Source organism: Zootoca vivipara, chromosome 9 (genome assembly GCF_963506605.1).
Source record: "Zootoca vivipara chromosome 9, rZooViv1.1, whole genome shotgun sequence".
In the NCBI taxonomy this organism is placed as follows: Eukaryota; Metazoa; Chordata; class Lepidosauria; order Squamata; family Lacertidae; genus Zootoca; species Zootoca vivipara.
In genome coordinates, this window is record NC_083284.1 from 44,971,242 (window position 1) to 44,994,487 (window position 23,246).

At 42.2% G+C, this 23,246-nt stretch overlaps 1 protein-coding gene across 2 annotated transcripts in view; it reads left to right on the forward strand.

The window, feature by feature from the left end:
- Positions 1-23,246, forward strand: part of PALLD (palladin, cytoskeletal associated protein) — a 158,012-nt gene that overhangs the window by 18,066 nt on the left and 116,700 nt on the right. For both annotated transcript variants that reach the window (XM_060278690.1, XM_060278692.1), the window contains exons 2-7: positions 8,433-8,611; positions 8,997-9,057; positions 9,850-9,955; positions 10,484-10,558; positions 12,511-12,652; positions 13,145-13,168. In XM_060278690.1, the coding sequence (XP_060134673.1) occupies positions 9,050-9,057; positions 9,850-9,955; positions 10,484-10,558; positions 12,511-12,652; positions 13,145-13,168 (355 nt within the window). In that variant the 5' untranslated portion in view covers positions 8,433-8,611; positions 8,997-9,049. The remainder of the gene's footprint in view (positions 1-8,432; positions 8,612-8,996; positions 9,058-9,849; positions 9,956-10,483; positions 10,559-12,510; positions 12,653-13,144; positions 13,169-23,246) is intronic.

Below are 23,246 nucleotides of genomic sequence, written 5' to 3' on the forward strand. Positions count from 1 at the left end.
CACAGAAGTGGGGAAGAAAAAGGCAAATTTGTATAATTGGGCTGCAATCAGCTCCAGTTGCTAAATGGGTATTGTTACTCTCATTCTGACAATCCAAACTAAAACTAAGATGCCGAGGCTGCAATCCTATGTTGATTTCAGTATGTCTAGGCTTCTGGATTTCAGGGGGTTGAGATTATGCATTATGCTGCATAGGATTAGGCCATTGAAATAATTTTAGTATATGGAATCTTAACCGGGGTGGGGGAAGGTCCATTCTACCTAGATATCCCAGGTCTCTGTGGTGGTTCAACTTAACCAATTAAGATAAACAAATGATTGCATGATGGTTGCTTGAAATCAGTGGGATGGCAGGGACTGCTCTATGTGGTTACAGTTGTTTCTCACATAACTTTGACAAGTTTCATGACCCCACCAAAAAACGTTACCTTGGCACAATGAAAGTGGCTGCATGTTCGAATAAATTCACGCAAATGGCTTGCTGTATGTATTTTAGCTCTACCAAGGGGTGTTTTCAAGTGTCAATGTTTGACCTTCTGCAGGCAATGAAGGTCCTGGGAGGGATGGAGTGGGGTGGGAGAGAGAATGATAGGAAGAGAGATACGTAGACTTTCGTTAGCTTGTACACTGTGATTATGGTGCATTACTAGAACGTGCTTTCAACCGGGGGTAACTAACTTCTTCTTCTTCTTCTTGCCCCAAGGGACACATCCATGCATGGCCAACCTTCTGAGGGCCCATGGGTCAGGAGTGGGTATTGCCATCCTGTCTCATGCACATGGAGGACACACAACCTCCTCCTTAGCTGATGTGTGCACATCAGCTGAGAGTGTGGGAGTGCCACACCCTCCTCCACTCACGAGATTATTCAGTCATCTGGTTAACAGCGAGAAGGTAATGAGTAGGGAGGGGACAATGGGGATGGAAATTGCATCATCCTGCTTGAGTCCTGCATACTGAACCACCAACATTTGCTTCCTTGTGTAGTTTGGGGAAGAAGGAGTGAGAGAGAGGCCACGTTTCCAACAATCAAACCCACCCTGAACACATGCATTTTTCTTGGTTCTGTGAAACTGCTGTCACTTGATCATTCACATATCATTTGATGAATGTGATTGGTCTCAATCACATGTCTCCACCTGATGGATGAAGAAATTGGCTTTGCCATTTGGCAGGATAATACAGAAAATTGGGCTACCCTAGACTACTAAGGGAGAGAACTCACCTTGGGGTGACTTGGCTCTGTGTTTGGGGGGGGGTTGATATAATTCTTCCACCAATTGCTTCTAGGTACACAAGGAAATTTCCCATCTATTATTTGGTGCAGAAGATCAGACTCCATGGCCTGGTTTGCATACCATACTAAGCCCAGCAATGGCTTAACTCAAATTTATGGGCTCCTGGAGAAGAGAATGCAGCTGCTTTCTTCTTCCCCAGTCATTCTGCTCTGTGCAGGTTTGTCCTGGTTTGACTTTGTGTGTCATTCAAACCTGAGCTAGTGCTTTTACACCTCTCCAGAATAATTGCATGCTGTGTAACCAAGGTTTGTTCTGTGGTTTTCAGCTCATGGTTTGTACAGTAGAATTAAACCACGAACCCAAGTTCATAACACTCGAAAGCAGGCTTGGCTCAGTGCAGCAGGAGAAGGACCAGGGAGGAGCCAAGCACCCACAATCTGCTCTCACAATCTGAGTTTGTACATTCATTCCATGATTTGGCTTAGTGCAACCTGCATATTCTCTGCCTCTTGTTCCTTACATTCTGTCTGCATCAACTTCTGGCTTGACGGATGACAGATGAGGTGTGTCCAGAAACACACTGATTTAGTGCGGGATGATTGTATTTGACAAGGCAAGAAATGAAAGGGCTTCAGCTTGCTGCAGTGGTAACCTGACACATTGCAGATGATCCTGCAGTGCTGGCACAGAGCATAAGCTTTCTCTTGCAGGATGAAGGCTACTGTACACCATTCTGGTTCTGGAGGGATCTTGCAATGCCACAAATGAAAGTTGCAGCCCAGCCCAGAATTATGTGTGCATGTCAGTGCGATAGAAATGCGTGTAATTGTGGACTGGATGGCAGCCAGCATCCTTCCTTCAAACTGAAAGGAGCAGCATTGAAGGGTGTGAACCCCTCACCTTCATTAATCATCTCGAAGAGCCAGATCTGCAGCTAGCAGCATAATGATTGCCTTTTGTCATAACCAATTGTTCATTGTTTTTCTCTTCCCAACAAGATCTAATGTGGAATAAAGAACTAGCCTCTGCATTGGGGATTGCTGTAGGAGGAAAATGCACTAAACAGAGTTGATGCAGTGAAAACTACTGTCATGATGTTAAAACAACAAAAATAAGGCTGTGACGTGTGTGTGTGTGTGTGTGTGTGTGTGTGTGTGTGTGTGTGTGTGTGTGTACACACACATACATATATATATATTGTATCCTCTGTGTGAACTTTAATGCTGCAATGGTTGGGAAAGAACTATAAAGGACTCTTTGCATTACAACTTCTGAATTTGTAACTCCTCGGGTTATCAAAGGCTAACAGTGATTGCTTAGCTGCTGCAATGTGATGAAGCTCTCCTTGGAAACTGTGTCACAGCAAGCGATTAGCGTGTGTCTAATAAGTTTCTCCTTTGTCTTTGCTCATTCTGGACAAGAGGTTGCCCAGACCAGAGTGGTTTACTTAAAATTCCAACCATTGTAGCCTGCAAGTAGTCACTTCGATAACAGGGTCTCTCACCTGATCCACAGCCCGTTTTAGCCATGTGTATTTATCTAAATGAACCCATATAAGACTCCTAAAGCGTAGTGCAGCGCATCTCTATGCTCTCTGTATAATCAAAATAAAAGCTCGGTGGGGAAGATCTCATAAAAATCCAAGCTCTTGACAGTTTACAAATTGTGGTTTGAGTCTCCGCTGCAGCGCAGGGAAGCGGACAGATCACAAAAAAATATTGGCAACTGAACTCACAGGATACATTTGTTTCCAGAACCTATTTGTAAAACTAGGCCAATTGAGGCTACTGAGTAAACAAAGGAAGTTTATTAGTTCCATGCAGAAGTGATATGTTCTCTCTGGGCACAATAGGAGCTGGTTGGATTTTAATTACAAGAAAGGAATGGTACAGTGTTTTAGTTCCATCATCAACATTTCCTAGCCTTAAGGGATGTAGGGTTTATTCTTTCCCCTGCAAGGGGGAATTGTGTACATAGTTTTTCATTAGCATAAGTGGGAGTCACTTTGCATGCATAAGCCTATTGTGCATTGATTAGAGAAGGCAACGTCCCTATTGTGGAACCCATCTTGAATAAAAATAAACATTATTTCACAGTGTTATTTTTTGCTGAGGCACATGTTATGTTTGGTTAACCTCATACGAAGAAAGCAAACATGTCATATGGCATTCTATTTGTAGGAGTTCCTGTTTAGGAACTTGCACATGGCCAACCTGATCCGAATTGGCCTGATGGTGGGATGATTTCATGCCATAGGTATTCACGAAAAACATATGACAATGTGTTGGTGGGCAATTTTCTTTGATGTTTGTGGACCAGAGCTGGGCGAAGGACAGCTTTACCATATATAAAAGCACCCCTTGGCTGATGTAACTTGAAATGCGTAACTAATGAGGTACTTTTAATAAACAACAATGGATACCATGGTAATGCAATGCATTTGCCACTTTCAATCATTCTAATCATGGAATGAGCACCCAAAGGTGGGGGCAGTAGACTGTAACCCCCAACCAACATGTCTTCCTTTCAGTATCCAAAATTGAGGCTGTATGCGTACACTTGTGCATACACGTCCAGGTTTGGGGTGGAGCCTGGTGCTGCAGCACCACATCCCACCAGTGCATGTCTGTTCAACATGGTAGAACATCTGAAAGGAGCATCGTGTAGCAAATAAAACTGGTGCATGTATTGCACCAGCCATTACAAGACACCAGTCTTCTAAAAGCTGGATTTGAGTACGGGCTGGTGGTGGGGCAGTATTGGAGCTTTTTTTGTGATTGCTTGGAGTTTTATTCCCCCTCCCCTGGTAAATATTCTTATTTTTACTATTTCACCCTGAACAGATTCTTTGTAGTGGCAGAGTAAATTCTTAGTCCACTCTGAAAAGCAGGTCCAGCCATTGCAAAATTACATAACCATGGAGACCCTCTCTACACACAGGCCCTCGACCCATATACAAATGAGTGTTGGTAACAACTCGGGTTGGATGAAACAGTATTGGTTAGGTCCATGTCCCTTACAAATGAGTTGATTGCCTGTTCAAGCCCAATTCCATGCAGATTTTAAAGGGGAAATGCTTTAAATACTGCACACTTTTGTAAAGAGATTTCATTTGTTTTCAAGAACCTATGAAATGGTCCAAGGGGTCGTTCAGTCTATGAAACAAAGCTGTTTCTAAAAGCACAGCACTTTTGAATATTAAGTTGTGCTGCCCTTCTTGGATAATTATATGAAGAAAAAGATGGCTGCCCTTATATACTGGGGGAAGCAGCCATCTCTTCCCCTGTACTGTGCCCCTGCTTGCCTTAAAGCAGCTGACAGTTCTGTAAAAGAAACAGGAAGCCATTGGACCATCTTGTACAAATATAGGTTGGGACTAACCATGTACTGGAAAGGTTTGTAAACATTTCAAACTTACCCACATGTCTACATTCTGATCTACGCTTGATCCAGCAGGTAAGGAATGGAGAGGTTCACTTCTGAATGCATAGTGAAATGAACACCCCTACTTAATAACAAGATAAGAACTTAAAAGCGCAGCTTGATCAGACCCAAAGCCTGTCTGGTCCATCATTCTGTTCTCATGGCGACCAGCAAGATGTCTGTGGGATGTCTTGCAAGCAGGTCATGGGTTCAACAGTGGTTTTCTGTTCAGGAATTCCCATTAATTCCTCTGATACTGCAGGTGTTATATAGTGATTGTGACTAGTAGCCATTTGAGGGCAGATTCCCACCATACATTTAAAGTGCATACAATGCACACTTGAAGCACACAACTTTCCCCCAATGACTCCTGGGAATTGTAGTTGTTTTTGCAATTCATCTTTATTAGTTTTTTTTTACAACAGAAATGCTTTCTTAACATGAAATCACAATTTTGGTTTCTTGTTGATGAACATGTAATTCTAAATCATAATAAAGAAAAATAAAAGATATATTCTTAATCATTTGATTCATTGATATTCTAATTACCTCTGACTTCCCTCTCCTTCTTACTTGGGTCTTTTAAAGTTCTTGGTTGAATGCATATCATAATAAATCTAGGTTGTTGGTAACCAACTTTTTCACTACTATTTAATGTTTCTCATTACAAGAGTTAATCTAAACCAGTCAAAATCTTTAGTTCTCCACAGTGGTCTTTCAGGTATTGTTTAAATATATTCCAGACTTTTCTAAAATTTTGTTCTGCTTGATCTGCCCTGTCAGTTTATCCACCTCAGCATATTCCATCAATTTAATCAGCCAATCTTTTTTTTTTTGATGGTATGGTCTCACTTTTCCAATTCTGTGCAGTCAAAACTCTCAGGAATTGTAGTTTCACCCTCGCAGAGTTACTGTTCCCAGCACCATTAACAAGTGACAGTCCCCAGGGTTCTCTCGAGAAAATATCGTGCTTTAAATGTGTGCTGTAGATCTGCTTCCTACTCCCCTTTTAAAGTTAACCAAGTTGGTGGCAATTGCTACATCTGGTAGTGAAATCCAACGTATCTATGCGTTCTGTGAAAATGTTTCCTTTTGTCTGTCATCAGTGCCCTGCCATTCTGCTCCACTGAAAGACCCTGGGTTCAGGTACTGAGAGAGAGAGGAAACCTTTTCTCAATCCATTTTCTTCACAACGTGCGTAATTTTACACACCTCTGTCATATCTCCCTTCACTTGCTTTTCTCCTGCCCAAACCTAAAACCTAACAGTTGCAACCTTTCCTCATAGAGCCAGTCTCTTGATCATTTCTGTCGATCATTTCTGGCTCTCACAGTATCCGTTTTTTTAGGTATGGTAACCAAATCTGTGAATGATATTCCAAGCATGGTTGTAAAAATACAAAGAATTCTGGGGCTTTAACTTGGGCCGGAGAGGGTAACCTTGCATTTTGTTTCAAAAGAAAGCATAGCGGTTAGTACATAGCTGCCTCTGGTTGAAATTCGATCTGCCAGACTACTTCTTGTTTGGAAAAGGAAGGGTCTGTCCGCTAAAAATGAGTTATAAGTCTTGTGTGAGAAGTGGTATCTACAGGGTGATGTGATCTATCCTGCAAGCGTTAACCTCTAAAACATTCAGGGCATGGAGGGTATAATATACAACACGTTTGTGTCAATTATGTATCTGCAAGAGAGATTCAAGTGTACTGTATTGTGGAATAGTATAAACACTCAGAAGACTGCTTGCCTACTATAGCTTGCAACTGATTTAGGACTTTGTAACCTTTTTTCTACCTGATTCAAAGTTACTCTTTAAAGGGGAGGGATTAATACTACTAGCTGAAGTTCTGGACAATGTTAATGGTCAACATGACTGCATACCTTGCTGGCTGGGGGCATGAAAGCTGCTACGTTGGAAGGATGTTGTTCCTTTTAAACAAAACAGAATGTCCCTGTGTTTCTATCCAAATTCTTAGAATTGCTTCACCCAGTATTTCTCCACCCCTACCCATGCATTAGTATTCATGGCACAGAAAAATGGTAATGTGTGAAAGCGATCAGTATTCACTTGAAATGAAGAGATTGTGGTCATTATTAATGCCCAAACTTGGTGTGCATCGTTGAGCATCCATAAAAATAACTGGATCCAAGTACATTCTTTTTCTATGGATCTGAGAGAATTGGGTTGGGGTGGTATATAACTGTGAAACACTCTGAAACTGTAGATTCCTGCGGCATGATAAATCTTTCGGAATGGTTATGGCTATGGCTTTTTTTTTTAAAAAAAAAAAGTATAGTTAATGTGCCCCTAGTTTTCTAGCCTTCAGGGAGGAGTGGGGTTGTTTGAGGAAAAAAAAATGGTTTATTGCTTGTATTCCAGTGCTTGACTAATCCCTAGGTAGGACTTGTTAATCTGCTTCTCATAAATTAATACTATGCATTTAGCTTGCAAGTACAACCAGCCCCTGAACGGTGTATTGTGGGATATGGGACAAGATAAAAATTGTGCCTGAAGCAATATCAGTTGAACAAAACCAGACCGGCACAGCTAGTCCACTGTTGCTTGTGAGGGCAGGCATTGTTTGATCAAAGAAGCAGCCGTGTATCAGTTAACTTAATCCAAGATTGATTGGCAGGGATACCTTCACATGTCAGATTATTGTGCAGTCAGAATGATCGACCCACTGGTATACAATGCAAGCATATTTTTGTATCAGGCTCCATGGGCCTCCTGTAGCATTTCCAAAACAGAGTATATGGTGGGGTGTTTTGTTTTATTTTTTTACTCTGGGGGTTTAGATGCCAGAATCATAGAATTGGAAGGATGCCCTAGGGGCGCTGGTGGAGGGCGGGGGCTGCAGTACGCCCCGGGTGTCATCCCTGGGGGGTGACATTGCCTGGGACGCTTGCTGCGGGTGCCTCCCTCATGGGACACTCGCTGCAGGTGGCGCCACGCCACTCCCATGGGCGGCTTGCCCCACCCCCGGATGCACAGTATGAGCGCCGCTCCGGGTGCCAAAGAGGCTAGCTCCACCTCTGCCTAAAGGCATCTAGTCCAACCCCCTTCAATTCAGGATTCGCAACTAAAGAATCCCTGACAGATGGCCATCCAGTCTCTGCTTTAAAACCTGCAATGAAGGAGAGTGATGCTTTGTACCATCTCAATCTGCCTGTTGTCAAGAGAAATAATCTCTTATCAGAATGACTCCTAGCAATAGATTCCCTTTTTAAAGGAAGTCCCCCCCCCTGTTCATTAAATGTTTGGGGAGGGATGGAGGGAGACAGTATAGGCTCCATCACCATCTGATCTCTGCAGAGTACTGGTAATTGCAGCCTGCTTTTTCAGGGTTTCCAGTTGCCCGGGTAGAGCCCTCTGCATGTACGTGCTGGGTTTCTTTCAGACTTTACAATGAATGCATGTAGATTACAGGCTTCCCCACCCTCCCACCCCCACAGTTATTAAACATGGGTAATAGCAACATATGGAAAAGAGCTATAATGTTTGCTATAACAAGGCACACTTTCGGAAATGCCTTCCCAATGTGTCTTTAGCAAGTTGTCGACTGACATTCTGGTTTCTTTTCATATTTCACTATAAAGAGTTTTCTGTGAGATGCTTCTTAAAAACAGCAGTATTTCTGCCACCGATATCATCTGTGAACTAATCTTTTCTCATTTTATTCATCTACGATTGTAGCAGTTCTATAATATAAATATTGAAAAGCGCTCCTGACCTTGCTTTGTGTTTCCCCTTACTATGGTGTATTAATCACAGGTGGTTCTGCGAGGGCAAAGAACTGCAAAATTCTCCTGATATTCAGATCTGTTGTGAAAGTGGAGGGCTCCATACACTAATTATAGCAGAAGCCTTTGAAGACGACACAGGGCGCTACTGTTGCCTGGCCTCAAATTCTGTTGGTTCTGATTCTACATCAGCAGAACTGTTTGTTGAAGGTAAGAGAGAGCATCAACTGAAGGTCACAAACAGGGAAAGAAGTGAAAACATTATGCTTTAGATGCCATTGGTTCAACTCGGCCCTCCAGATGTTTTGGGACTACAACTCCCATAATCCCTGACCACTGGTCCTGTTAGCTAGGGATGATGGGAACTGTAGTCCCAAAACATCTGGAGGGCCGAGTTTGCCTATGCCTGGTCTAGCCCCACCTTGAATGGGGCTCATTACCATTCAGTACTTTTAAGCATAATACTACAGTGATGGGAGTTCGGTTCTGTTTTTGTTTTGTTTTTAAAAAAAACTTGTTTGTTTTGTTTTGAAGTGCTCTAGACTCCATGACAGCATCCATCATCCTTGAACATACCCTTTTCCATCCCCTGTAGGTGCCAGCTCTTCTGATTCTGACAGTGAGATTTTCAGATCAAAATCTGGAGCCATGCCACAGTAAGTTTACATAGCAAGATTTAATTATACACTTTGTTTCTAGGACGCTTTGGGAGGATTATTGCAAAGTTGTTCTGCTTCACCTCTTGCAGTCATTCCGTGGGGGGGGGGAGACTAACCAGTGTTAATTAATGATCAGATCCTGTTAAAATATTGCAGTGCACATTAAACATGGGGCAGCACAGATAGAGATTCTGGTTCAGAGTCTCCATTTAGAAAGCCTTTGCTGGCTGTACATTGTTTTGCTGAAGTACATGTTCATACTGCTGTATGTATTTTTTTTTTTAACCATTTACTTTCACAGATAGTTATCACCTTTTAAAGCTATGCCTGCCATTCTGTTATATCTGAAATTGAGACATGGCAATGAATCATTTGTAAACATTTAGTGAACACATGCCCTTACTTTTCTTAGGTTTTGTAACTGAATGTATATACACCAAGATGAAATGTATCAAATATTGAGGGCTACCTGCACTTTTTTTCTCCTATGGGAAAAGACCCCAAAGATTCTGTGAAGAGAACGTTTTGCAATTTTGCAATAAAACATTAGGGTTAAATATTCATTTTATAACTCTTTTCTGCTATACAGTACTGGAAAAGTGGATGAGCTTCTGTTGACTGGTTAAAATCCCTGATCATGGCAGACTTTGGGTGGCCTTCAGAAAGTCACAGCCTACCAGAAACTCAACTGTTCCTCAGAAATACATTGTGCTTCACCCAACACAAACATGTGAAAGGGAAGCATTTTATGCCAAGATTGACTGATTACTACTTGTTTGACTTATCTAGGGCCCAGAAGAAAAGTACTTCTGTTTCTTTAACAATAGGATCTTCTGCTCCAAAGGCTGGAATCACTACAGCAGTCATCCAGCCTATTTCTGTGCCTAATCTGCAGGTATGTAGATGTCTCATTTCTAAGACATCAAAAGTTGACTCAAGTTCTTGGTAGCACGCTGTGACATGTTTGCCCAGGACTTGGCGGATGAAGTGACTCTCATCCTTTCTACCTTGGACTTCTCTTAGATGCAGTTTCTGTACATGAAATGTCATTGACTGCCTTTTTTATCAAAGTTGCCTGGTGACAGAGTTAAATGGCAGTAATTGCAAAATTTGGTTCTCAATATACTTGCTTTCTTTATAAGTGGTCAATATGGTGGGGCAGGAGACTGGGACTGTTTACAGGAATATGTATACTTTATACATAACGTAGCAGGAATATGTATACTTTATTAGTAAATGTGTAAGTGAGATAAGCATAGCTGCCAAGTTATCCTTTTTTTAAGGGAAATTCCCTTATGCTGAATAGGCTTCCTCGTGAGAAAAGGGAAAACTTGGCAGCTATGGATAAGGATATATCAGTGCAGGAATTTTATTACTAATAGTGCTGATGGTTTGCAAATTTCTGGGTTTAACTGTTTTCCAGGTCCAAAGTCCTACTTCATACCTCTGCAGATTAGATGGATCAAAACCTAGTAATGCTGCACCTATTTTTACAAAGGTCTGTTTTTTCCACTGAAATGCTAATTCTATGGTTTTGGGATGAAATAGCAAAATGTTTTTTTTTTTTTAGTGCAAGGATAATTTCAATCCTATTAAACCTGCTGAATAAAGATGGGTTCCTTTATTGTAAGATAGTAATGGACTTCTAGTGATGACACTTTTCCTATAATGATTACTTTCTATTCTTTGCCATGCAAAAGAGGCAGTTATGTATTTTTTTGCATTCACTTCTCTTTTAATCATTTCTGAAAGTATCAATATAGGCATTTAAAAAATCATCATTTGGCTCACACCTTCAGTGTAACTGAGAATAAATTCACATGAAAATTCTCTTGTGCAAGTACTACTGAAATGAATACAGTGGTACCTCTGGTTACGAACTCAATTCGTTCCAGAGGTCTGTTCTTAACCTGAATCCGTTCTTAACCTGAGGTACCACTTTAGCTAATGGGGCCTCCCGCTGCCGCTGCACCACCGGTGTGCGATTTTTGTTCTCATACTGAGGTAAAGTTCTTAACCTGAGGTACTACTTCTGGGTTAGCGGAGCCTGTAACCTGAAGTGTTTGTAACCCGAGGTGTTTGTAACCCGAGGTACCACTGTACTGTGTGCTTGTACAGCTTCCACCTTCTCCCAGATGGATTGTGCCCAACATTTGATCATTTTTGATTGCACATGTTCCATGAGGATGAGTTCATCCCTATCTTAGCATATCAAAAACTCTACATACACACACACACACACACACACACACACACCCCACACAAACTCCAAAATACTTTTTAAAATGTCTTGTGGATCAGAGAGGGTTCTTTCTGCTGCCAGCATGGTTTTTGTTCCCATGCTGGTTGTAATTCAGATTTCCAAAATAAGAATTTGCTCAAATTAATTGCTATGCCACCATTAAATGCAGTAAGAATGGAAAATAGCATATGCATTGCTGTAATTATCTGCAGGTAGTTTGTCTGCTGACAGGGTTGAGGCTTTTTAATACACACACACACACATACACATACACTAGCTGGCCCGGCCACGCGTTGCTGTGGGTTTTTGTGTTAAATGGACCTTTTTCTGTTAAATGGACCTTCAAAGTCTCACTTTAGAGTCCCCTCACCTGCCCTGTCCCAACCCTGACTCCCCTACTGTGAGTTTCAAAAAGAAGACCCCCCCCACGCGTGTTCCTGAAAATGTCCCCACCCCCCACTGCTTTGGCTGACTCAGGGTCCTACTTCCCCCCCATGGCTACGTGTTTCCCCCCTCCCTTTGTTGTGCCACATCCCTGTGAGCCCCCTCCTTCATTGTTGTGCCTCATCCCCGTGATTCCCCCACCCTGTGAAAGGCCCATATTCTGATTTTGCCTGTGGCCTACTGGGCAATGTTGCAGCCTACTCAGTTTTTCCTGTCCCAACCCACCCCCCACTGCTTTGGCTGACTCAGGGTTCTTCCTTCTCCCCCACCCCATGGCTATGTATTTTTCCCCTCCCTGTGACCCCCCCCCCCCGTTGTGAAACACCCTAGTCTGTTTGTTTTTGCCTGTGGCCTACTGAATGGTGCGGCCTACTCAGTTTTTAGTTCTACTCAGACTGTTTTTAGTTGGTTGGTGTGGAATTTTGTGATGTCATCATGGCGCAGCTTTGGAGGCAGAAGCGTGCTATCTGCCTTTCTATTGGATGCTGCTGGAGTCTTCAGAGCTTCTGGTGGTGACGTCTAATTTGGGCACCACTTTTTTGTGTGTTTAATCATTATTTTAGGTGTGAAAGGTGTGGGTTTTTTTGGGGGGAAATATGCCAGATCCCTCCCTGATGGGCATGGAACGTTGTGGCCAAATTTGTTACATTACGGTTCAGCAGTTACGGAGAAAGGCTGTGACCTCCGTGTGCACAATGCCTACATTTATATATAGAGAGATTTGGAGTTGAAGGTTCAAATAATCTGTTTATCAAATTTAACAGGAGCTACAAGATTCAACAGCAAGTGAAGGACAAGTCATTGTGCTTGAGTGCAGAGTGAGGGGAGCACTTCCTTTGCATGTCATTTGGTCTCGGCAAGGAACCGAAATACAGGATTCTCCAGATTTCCGAATTCTTCAAAAAAGTAAGTGGCAGATTAATTGTTGGTTCAGATATCCCTGCAGTATAAAAACAAATGGGAGAGTATATGCCTCAGGTTTGTTTTAGTTTGCACAACTACTTTTTAGGCTTGACATTTCATTATAGTATTCCCTTACCCTTTACCTGTATCTATCAGATTACTCGATGAGTTAAATTTGTTATCAAATATTACCCTTCTATAAAACAGGAGTGGGAGACCTGTGGCTTCTCCGGATGTTGTTTGGACTCCAGCTCCTTTCATCCCTCCTCATTGGCCAAACAGGCTGATGGGATTTCCTTCCTCTCCCCCCCCAAACAATTTATGTACCACTTAACACTGTATTCTAAGTGAAGTTGGAACCCAATGACATTAGAGGGCTACAGGTCCCCATCCTTGCCATAAAGCCTTGACTGTTGTATATGTAATGGTTTTCTAATGCATTTTGTTCTTTCCCCTCCTATTCCCTGTTCATTCTTTGGATGATGTGATGTGCAGAGCCACGATCTGCCGCTGAACCTGGTAAGCATCTTGTGAAAGAACCATCTTTGTTTGCTTGCTCTTTGTGTGTGTCAAGTGAAGCTAAATAGTGTAATGTTTCTGCAAGGGACTGGTAACATGAAACCCCCTCCAAGACAGCCTATTCTTTATCGCAGACTTCAGACCCTGCTACTCTGTACTTCACATCAGTTTCTTTATTAGTGAAACAGCAAATCCCATCCAGACCAATGTGGGGAGGCCCAGTGGAGTGAAACTTTTTAAAGAACCTGCTCTCAGAAAATTGCATTACCTTGCAAGTTGCTTAATCGTCACAATTCAACCACCGAAACTACTGGCATGTTTTCATTCGTATCAGACTACTAAATGTTAGATTTCCTCTTCTCAAATATGTGCTAAATAAAATGTAAGCCCATTCATCCTTTAAAAAAAGCCTAGTTCAGCATTCCTTTTAGTATATTAGGGCAGAATTCAGCCAGTCTTAAAATGCAAATGGAAGGAACTTGTTTCCCCACTTTTATCTCCCTTTGTTTGTAATGCTTTCTGCAGTTGTTGCATAGAAAGCACTCTGTTCGCTTGAAAGTTCTGTTGCATAGAAAGCGCTCTGTTCGCTTGAAAGTTCTGTACAGATGTTAAGCGTTATTAATAGTTCAACTCCCCCACCAGCCATCTCTGGACAAATCCCCAAGCAATTTCACAAGGGAAGCTCCAGTCAGGTGCTCCAAGATCAGAGCTACGAGACTGGCAGCATTTAATCTGTTCCTTCCGTCCCCTCTAGATCAAAGAGTTGCAAAGAGGTGGATCCCCACCCAGTCATGTCACATTTCAGTTTTGTAGCAGTGTTTTCGGTTGTAAGGTGGGATGTGAGGTAGGACACGAGAAGAGCCTTGCTAGATCAGAACAAAGGTCTGTCTGGTGCAGCGTCCTGTATCCCACAGTGGCTAGTCACATGCTTCTGGGAAGCCCACAACAGGACACAAGAGCAAACAGCTCCCTCCTTCCCTATTATTCCTGGCAACTGGAGGTAGCACATAGCCATTGTAACTAGGAGCCACAGTTTTCTTTATCTTCCATGATAAAGGTGTGAAACTGATGGTAGGAGATTCTAAACCAGGGAGGGGAGCTTATGACCTTCCAGATGTTGCTACATTGCAGCTCCCATTGTCCCTGACCATCAGCGATGCAGGCTAGGACGATGGGCCTTGGAGAGCCACAGGCTCCCCCATTGCTGTTCTGGGTTGATAATGGAGGGTGACAAAGTAGAGTTGTCAGAGGTCGTGAAGCAAATGAACTTTAGGAAGGGAGAATCCAACGAGCTCAATATGGTCTACAGCGATTGAAAGCAGCTTTCCAGGGTTTCAAATGGGGTTTTCCCCAGCCCTACCTGGGGTTGAACCTGGGACTTTTCATATGAATTAGCCACTGAGCCACTGGTAGAATAAGACAGTATACAGAGGTGGAGTTCTTTACTGGAGATGCCCAGCAAACACGGTGGCCAGAGCAAATGAAATAAATGTTTGAAATAAGACTGAGTGGCTCAGAGGAGCAGGAGGAAACATAGGGCACCTCGTAGCAGGTTCCTCAGTCACTGCTGCCAACTGTAAGTGTAACTATGGGGACACGAGGGGATGAGAGTGCAAACTGGCTCAGCTTCAGGAGCCTGTCCTTCAGGCAAGGGCTCAGAAGAATTGCAGCCAATTAAAATACAGATGCTTGCAGGAGTGTTACACTTCACATGAAACGCTCCATTGTCTGTCTCCGTTCCTAAAGTATTTTCTTCCTACGTTAAAATTACTGGTGCCATAAATAGAACAGGAAATCAAAGAGGACAGCTTTTATCTGTGCATCTGCTAATCCCCAACAGTCAGAACAACAACAGCAAAAATCCCGGGATGGCCAGTTGCTGCATACTTATAGGTCAGGCACGGTGAGGTCAAGAGTGGGGGGAGAGAGAGAGCTGTGCTTTGTGAATTCAGGCAGCTGAGCGCTTATGAAACAGGTTTTTCTTGTCATTGCAAAGTTGTATCTGGCTAATGTGTTTTACACTCTTTTCTCTGTCTAGACGGAAATCAGCCTGCATCACAAATCTCTTCAGACTGTTTTGAGAATTAATAGCCAGTCAAATTACTTAAGGCCAACATCACAGTTTGTCAAGTTACCTGCTCAGTGCTACGTTATTTTGACATTTTGACTTTATGCTGATTGACTCCTTCAAAGAGCAGTCTGTTTTAGGAAGGAGGCAAGAAAACCTGCAGAATCATTTGCCAGCTGTTGATGCTCTGGCCATTACTCAGCTGTCTGGAAGCAGCCACAAAGTATATTGAATTTCTTTAAAACAATTGTCTTGTTGGTATTCAAAAATGCTGTACTCAGTATCTTTTCTTTGGGGCTGCGATTAGGGAATTGCTGAACAGAAAAATCTTTCAGAACGGGGTTGAAGGCATTGGACACACACATGCAAAAAGAAACACGCTTTTTTAAAAGTTGTTTTCTGCTTTGGGGGCATATATTTGGAAAGCTGCTAATGTCCCTCTTTGAGCTGTATTCCAGTCTTCCAGCTCTAGTTATGATCCCTAAACAAAACTCTCAATACCTTGAATGTGAAGAGGGTTTTTATGTCAGCAGGGTCTAAGCATCCTGCACCCTTAACAGCAGGAAAGGAGCTGTGCTGGAACAGTTCACAAATGTTGCAGCTGTGCTAGTTTCTGCAGGGAGAAACCATGAAGTCAAGGCACTGTGTGGGCTCCTCTCCCATGGCTCTGGGCTCCACGCTGTAGGAAGGAGCCACGCTTGAATGGTTCCCAAGATGCAAAGGTAACATGAGAAGGAGGCAACAGATGTAAAGTGCAACCTTTGCATGACTATGGATGGGGGGGGGGGGAGAGGGCCTAGCTCCAGAAAAGCAGAATCTAATGTAACAGCATGGAAGCCTCATTATAGGACACCTGGGAAGAAAATACACCAACTCTCCTTGTAGTTCAGAAATAACACTAACAGAATCCAGAGGCTTGCAGCAAATTGGTTAGGCTGCTAATTATTATTATTTTTTGTCATTTTAAAGAAAACTCTGAGGTCAACTGAAACAGTCTAATGGTGTTGATTCCACTCCTTCCGTAATCCTCTCCACACAGTGCCATTGCATCAGCATTGCCACTCCCGCGTCCCGCTGCGTGTCGGAAGCTAAATTTCAGCGACGAGCTAGCTCAACTTGATTCGCCTTCCTTCACAGTTCAGAACTCTGAAGGAATTTTACATGAGGAGAGCAGGCTCAGAGATGTTCAGCTCCCAACATGCGGTGGGGTCTGGGAGCAGCAACAGTGATGAGGCAGAGAGGGCAGAGCTAACCAGTGCAGGGAACCCCTTGTGCAGCGGAGAGCACTTGAGTTCAGAAAGCCTGAATGGGGCTTGCAGCATCCTTCTGTTCTCCATACTGCCCCGAATTTGAGGCGGGGGCAGTGGCAAAACAGCATCCTGCTCTGGTGACAATGTGGAGTGTGAGGCAGGAGAGAGAGAGATGCTAGCAGTACATTGAATTTCATGAGACAGTTTCTTCCTACCATTTTTCCCCTGTTACCTATGCTGTCTTCGGTTGAGCTCTTTGGATTTCTTTGGGGAACCTTTTTATGCACAGCGGAACTGAAGCCCTAGGCCTTTTCCTCTAGGAAGGGGAACGGTTCAGCTAATAGATTAGGCTGAAAAACAACAAGGTTGCTGCCTGATAAAGAAATCCGAACAGGCAAAATAGCTTGGAGAGCTGATTCAGCATTTTAAGATAATCAAGGAGGGGGGGGGGAAGGGTAGGAAATAAGAGGCTAAAGAATAAGGCTGGAGACTTCTGTAGATAAATTATTTAAACAGCAGACTTTTCCTTCCCTGATAAAAGAGAATATATTTTACAGTTTACTTGCCTTTTGGTTGTCAGCTGTGGGAGCCAGCTTGTCTATATAATTGCTTGCTGTGCTCCTACAGAAATGACAGGTTTTATTTTCAGAGTAGTGATTTCATGAAATTCCAGTATATACAGCTCCTTGATCAAATCCCACCACTACCACCTCAACTTTTTTTCTTTTCTTTTTTAAAAAAAACGTATTGCCAACAAATGAGTCCTATTTTATCTTGGTAAGCTTGTAAATACCCTTCTTCTCTCCCACTGGTGTAATGATGGCTCCTCTCTTGTGCAGTACGAGAATGGAGAACAAATTTAAGTTTTATCATGGCAGCAAAATAGCTTAAGTGGGCCCTGGACACAACTGGAGGTCTGGATGTGCCGACTTAAAAAAAATTGTGACTGAAATAAGAGTTTGAACAGGAAGACCTTAGAGCCTGACGAAGCATTTTATAATATAAAATAAATCCCTATTAAGAAACAAATGCATTAACAGAAGTCTTCAAGCCAATCCTCCTGCAGGGGGAAGCCATTTTCTAGGGCGGAAATAGTAAGAAGGTTGGATGAGCAAGTGACTATGTAGAGGGTTTGCCCTTTTGAGTTTCCAAAGTAGCATACGAAGGGAAAACTGGCAAATCTCCATTTCGGAAAGTTGTGCGAAATCTTCCTCCTATATTGTGCTCATGCCACTCTCCCCCCTCACCCTTTTCTGGAAGTACCAAAATGTGTGTGTGTGTGTGTTGTGCCCTTCACACGCTGTTGCAGCTTCCTCAAAGTCCCATTTCTATGATGCAATTTGATGTGGCTGATGGCCACATGTGAAGTTGTTCCCTCATCAGTAGAACAGATTGTGTGTGTGTCCTCTTTCCAACCTAAACGGTATCGTGTCAGAAAAGATGTATGCAGCCTCCCCTGCCCACGTGGTTGCACCATTAACTTGAGTCTACAGCTATGCCAGAGCATCAAGGACCACGTAGACACAGCAGTGGCTGTTATGTATGAGAGACCCCAGTATGACTTGTATTTGCTATCACTGTTTCTGCATGATGCCTCAAGTGGCTCTTTCTGCAGAAGCACATGCAGATGGCAGGGCTTACCACCAAATATGGCACCCCCACATCATATTGCCCCCCAAACCACTATAACACGTTCTAGCACTTTCCCCATGACATGGTGGCGTCATATCCATTTCCTTCACTACTGCCAGCAACGGCAAGCGACGTCTCCAGTAATGTGAAGCTCTGCTCTTGGTTTCTGTGGGAATGTCTCCTCCAATTATCAAGTTGTCAGGGCAGCTGAGGAACTGGTAAAATGCAGCCATAATTTCTCAGGTTGCTTAATTTTTAAATGTCAGCAAGTTTTTTTCCACACGTCCCCATTACTTCTATTAGACTTTAAAGTGTATGAGCGTGTGTGTGTATATATATATATACAGAGTTTTCACAACTGTGATCTGATAGCATCTATTGTTTTAGTTGGGACTTCGCTGTGGAAACTGGGTTGTCTCGGGTTTCTCATAGGAGTCTTGAAAAAGACAAAAAAATGCTGCCTCAAAACATTTTTCTTTACCAACATACTTTTCAGATCTACTGTGTCACTATTGAATTCATGGTCATTTAAAACCTGGAACTTGTTTTACTACAGACAGGACCATGGTTGAATGTGGAACACAAGTCTGATTTCTTTCAGTTAAATAACTTTTCTATATCAGTGTATAGTATCATTGCTGTGGGCATGTTACACTGTCTTGCTTGAATGTCTTTATTGTTGCTTTGAATCTCTGGTAGTGACAACTTAATTGTGTTAAAATAGCTTAATGAAAATGTCTGCTTCCTAGAACTTGACAAAGAAAAAGTGGGAGACAAAGATCACAGTTAAAAATCAAAGCTGCAGTGTCGCATTTTTGGTATAACCCAAACCTATGCAGATACTAACAATTCCAGTACAGTGGTACCTCTACTTACGAATAACTCTACTTACGAATGTTTCTACTTACAAATGGAGCTCCGTCCGCCATCTTGGATGCGGTTTAGATAGGATTTTTTTCTACTTACGAATTTTTAGATAGGGTTGTTTCGACTTACGAATTTTTCTCCCAATGCATTCCTATGGGATTCAACTTACAATTTTTTTCGACTTACGAATGTGTGTTCGGAACGCATTAAATTCGTAAGTAGAGGTACCCTGTTTCTCATATTTTAAGACATACCCATAAAATAAGCCATAGCAGGATTTTTAAGCATTCAAGGAATATAAGCCATACCCCGAAAATAAGACATAGTGATAGGCGCAGCAGCAATGCCGGCCGCGGCAGGAGGAGGAGGAAAAAAATAAGACATCCCTTGAAAATAAGCCATAGTGTGTTTTTTTGAGGAAAAAATAAATATAAGACATGTCTTATAATATGAGAAACACGGTACCACAGTACAAGTAATCACATGAGGTGGGGCAGTGGCAAGTTTCTAAAATGTGTGTGAACCCTCCACAGATACAAAATGCTCCCCACAGCCAACTCATAGAAGGTGACTGAGGGTGGGTTTTTTTGGGGGGGGGGAACAAAGCTACGGTGCTCATACCCACTCTTCGTGCCCCCCACCCACATGTGATTTATTTGTACTGGAATTAACATAGGGCTACATCTGCAGCCAGGGCCGTCTTAAGTATATTTGATCCCTCCGGCGCCCCCGCCCCATTTCCCAACGTGGCGGGCGGGTGGAGCTGCATGACGGGCGCAGCGCGGCTGCCGGGGGCACAGCTCTGCAGCGGCCGGGCGCTCTGGCGCCCTGCGCCACCCAGCCTGGCCGTAGAGCCGGCCCTGTCTGCAGCCCAGTTCTATACACCTGTAGTTCTATATATAAGTCCCAACTGAGTTTAGTGGGATTTACTGCTAAGTGTGTGCAGGGCTGCAACCTTGAAAGCAAGCAGTCTAGTACCTATTAGGTCTTAAAAGAGCTTCGGAATTGTAATGGATGTATTTGGTGCTCTTGCTTAGCAGTTTTGGCTTTGGATTTTGGTTAAAGGGGAACCTGGGAAATGCAGTGTTTTGTGCTGGGCCCTTTCTTTCAAGGAGAGGCCTACGTGTTGCAGAATGTTTGTTGCAATAAACAGAATGATGCTCTTATTCAGACCTTATAATGCCGTGTTCAGTGAAAATGTGAGGGGGTGTCTGTGGATATGAGTGAACTTAGCCCCCGTATGCTGTTGTAGTCATTGCTCTTCACAAGACGGAGGGAAACCACCAGAAGTTCACACACATTTTAGAATCCTGAAAAATTAGGGCTCTAAAGTTATTTAGGGAGCCTCTCCACAAGTAAGAATTCCTCTCTGCTTCAGACAGTTGCCCTTCAGCTCATCATGGTGGGTGATGAGAAAATGATCATGTTTTTGTTTCAAACTAGTCTATCTGTCCCTGCAGTGCTCCCCCCCCCCCACCTCACAAGTATTAATATTAAATGTGCAGGCCAGAAAAGGTTGTATTTGCACAATGCGCTTCTTCGGGGCATCGCAAATATAATAGTGATTAACTGCTTATAGGATAATACTATTTAAACCATTGTGTAATATAATAAAAATGAAACAATTAAAATACTCGTGGAAAAACGATCACTTTTAAACTTCTGGAACATTTGTAGCTACAGAGAAATAGATACCAAAAAATGTCTAAATACAATTAAGAACTAAAAGAAAGAATCGAAGTTTAAAAGTGAAGTGGTTATCAAGATGGATGTTGTTCCAACCTGACCCATGGGCTTGCATGTGATTGTCTTCTTCCTTGACAGGTTAGGGAGGTTATGAAAGCAGAAGAGAGATTGGGTGGCTGCCATCCAACCCAAAAAGAAGCACCTTTTGCTGGAAAAGCACCAGCAAATATAATTATAGGACTTTTTTAAAAATTTGCATGATCTGCTGCTATTTGAGAACAAGCTGGTGCAGATTGAAACTTCCAGTGCCAGCTATACTTTTATTTTGTTTTGATTTTATTGGATCCTTCATATTATAGGTTATCTTCCATATTATTTCCTGCCGTGAACTTTCAGGCTCGAGTTGTTTGGAATTTAAATCTAGAATTTAAAATGAATGACAACTTTGTCTGTAATTACTGCACAAATAACTAGCAAACATCATTTGCACCGGTTATTGTTGAAGAAAAGTGGCATTCCTTGAACCCTTTGTGCATTCTTATTCTTGGAGAGCCTGCTGATTTCATCAATTTTCTCAATATTTTGCTGAATTATTCTACTTTTTAGCACTTACATTCCTGTAAAATGTATAACTTCCACATGCACTTAACATAACAGAATAGAATTACATAAAAAGAATCCATTGTCTGAAACTGCTGGTGTAAAAAGTCTGCCGGGTCAAAAATAACCGTCTTGCCTATTAATTGTCTGATGTGATCTTTCATTAGTCATAATCTAGATCAGATTAAAACTGATGTGTTCTGGTAAGTAATTCTAGACCACAAAATTTTATGTCATATTCTACAGACTGCTCTGTGCTGCCAGCTAGCTGTTCTTCTGTCTGGCGAGGGGGTGGAATCCTATACTGGACATTTTTTAAATCAGTACTTCATTTTCAGACTGTCTCCAGCACAGGAAGTCTTTGGATATATGATAATAAAATTTTTTTAAGGGAAAACAGTTCAACTTAATTGAGACACCAATCAGCTGCCACTCACTGCAACTTGAAGAATTGCTTCCTGGGTATAATAATTTAACTGTAAGAGGAAGACAATCATGGTGCGTTCTGGATGGCTGCATTACTTTCCTACAAACATGGATACAGTGAGGCTCGAAACAGAAAAGGTCGTCCCAAGTTTCTGTATTCTTTCAATGAGACAAATATGAATGTATCACAGCACAAACTAGGGTTGCCAGACTCAATAGAGGACAGGACTTCTGTGCCTTTAATTGCCCTGCTCTCTTTTGAGTCTGGAAACCTTAAAGAGAAACCAGCAGACCCTTTGTTTAATTTCCAAGCAAGGGAAGTAAGTCCCTTTGAGCTGAATATAGCTTACTCCCACGTAAGTGCACAAGTGCAGCCGTTAAAATCATAACAACAAAACCTTTTGAATTAATCCAATCTTAAGGACATTTGGGCTACCTGTGTATTCTGCTGGTGTAGCTAGACTAAGAACCGACCAGGATTGCTCAGAGTGTGCAGTTACTGAGACAAAACTCACACACCGGTTTTGTTGTTTTTTGAAAGAATAAGGGAAATGCCCAAGTTGGCTTGTTTTGAAAACAATTCATAGTTAAGATTATCCACACTTTGCCAGGTTTGGATGACATGGCAAGCTGTGTGTAACTAATAAAAACTGAAAGTGAAAATTTCTGAACTTCTCCTTGGAGCCAAGCCAGTGAAACTGAGGCTGACTTTGGCTCATTCTTGTCAGGCTCATATAAGAGTCAGTGTGGTGGTGTCTGAATCTACTCAATCTATTGCTACTTAGTAGATTTTAATAATGACAATAGTGTCATAAAAAGAGCTACAATAAAAAGCAGAGGACAAAAGCTTAGTGTAGCCATGCTAATCAATTTCCTGCTTCCACCTGAAGCTGCCCGCTTGTTGTGATTGAGCCTTTTTTTGTCAGAGGTTAGGCAGGGGAAAATCTTTCTATAATGGCACCAGGATAAGGTCTTTTTATATTATGAGACGGTGAAGTTTACTGAAATTGCTGCTGTTTAAACTTTATCAGTTCTTTTCCTTAAAAAAATATCTTGACTCTTACAAAACAGCTTTGAAACATGTTTAATAATCTAGGAGTGTGTGTGTGTGTGTGTGTGTGTGTAACACGTTTAATCTAGGAAGGTGGATTGATGGATTGATGAAACCGATGTCAATGAGTTATCAGTGGTTTAGGATGTATTTAAGGTGGCCAGAAGAAATGCATACTATAATAAAATCTTGAGGTGGGTGCAGAAGGGTCAAATTGCATTTGGGGAAAGTCAAGCTTTGTCCCACTTGCTAGATTTCTGAGGGGGAAATAATAGTTCATTTATTATTAAAACTCCCATCTTAAACATATTTTATCTGAAGTATGTTGCACTGCAGCAAGGCTACTATGTAGTGTGCAATACGGCTGAGGTGCCACTTTCCAATAAATGCCCATATCCCTTCCTAACCAAAGTGCTCTTGGTTTTCTCCAGTAAGCATTCTTTAGGATTACAGCCTCATTTTAATTTCCTGTTGATTTCATTGTGATTTGTATGTGAA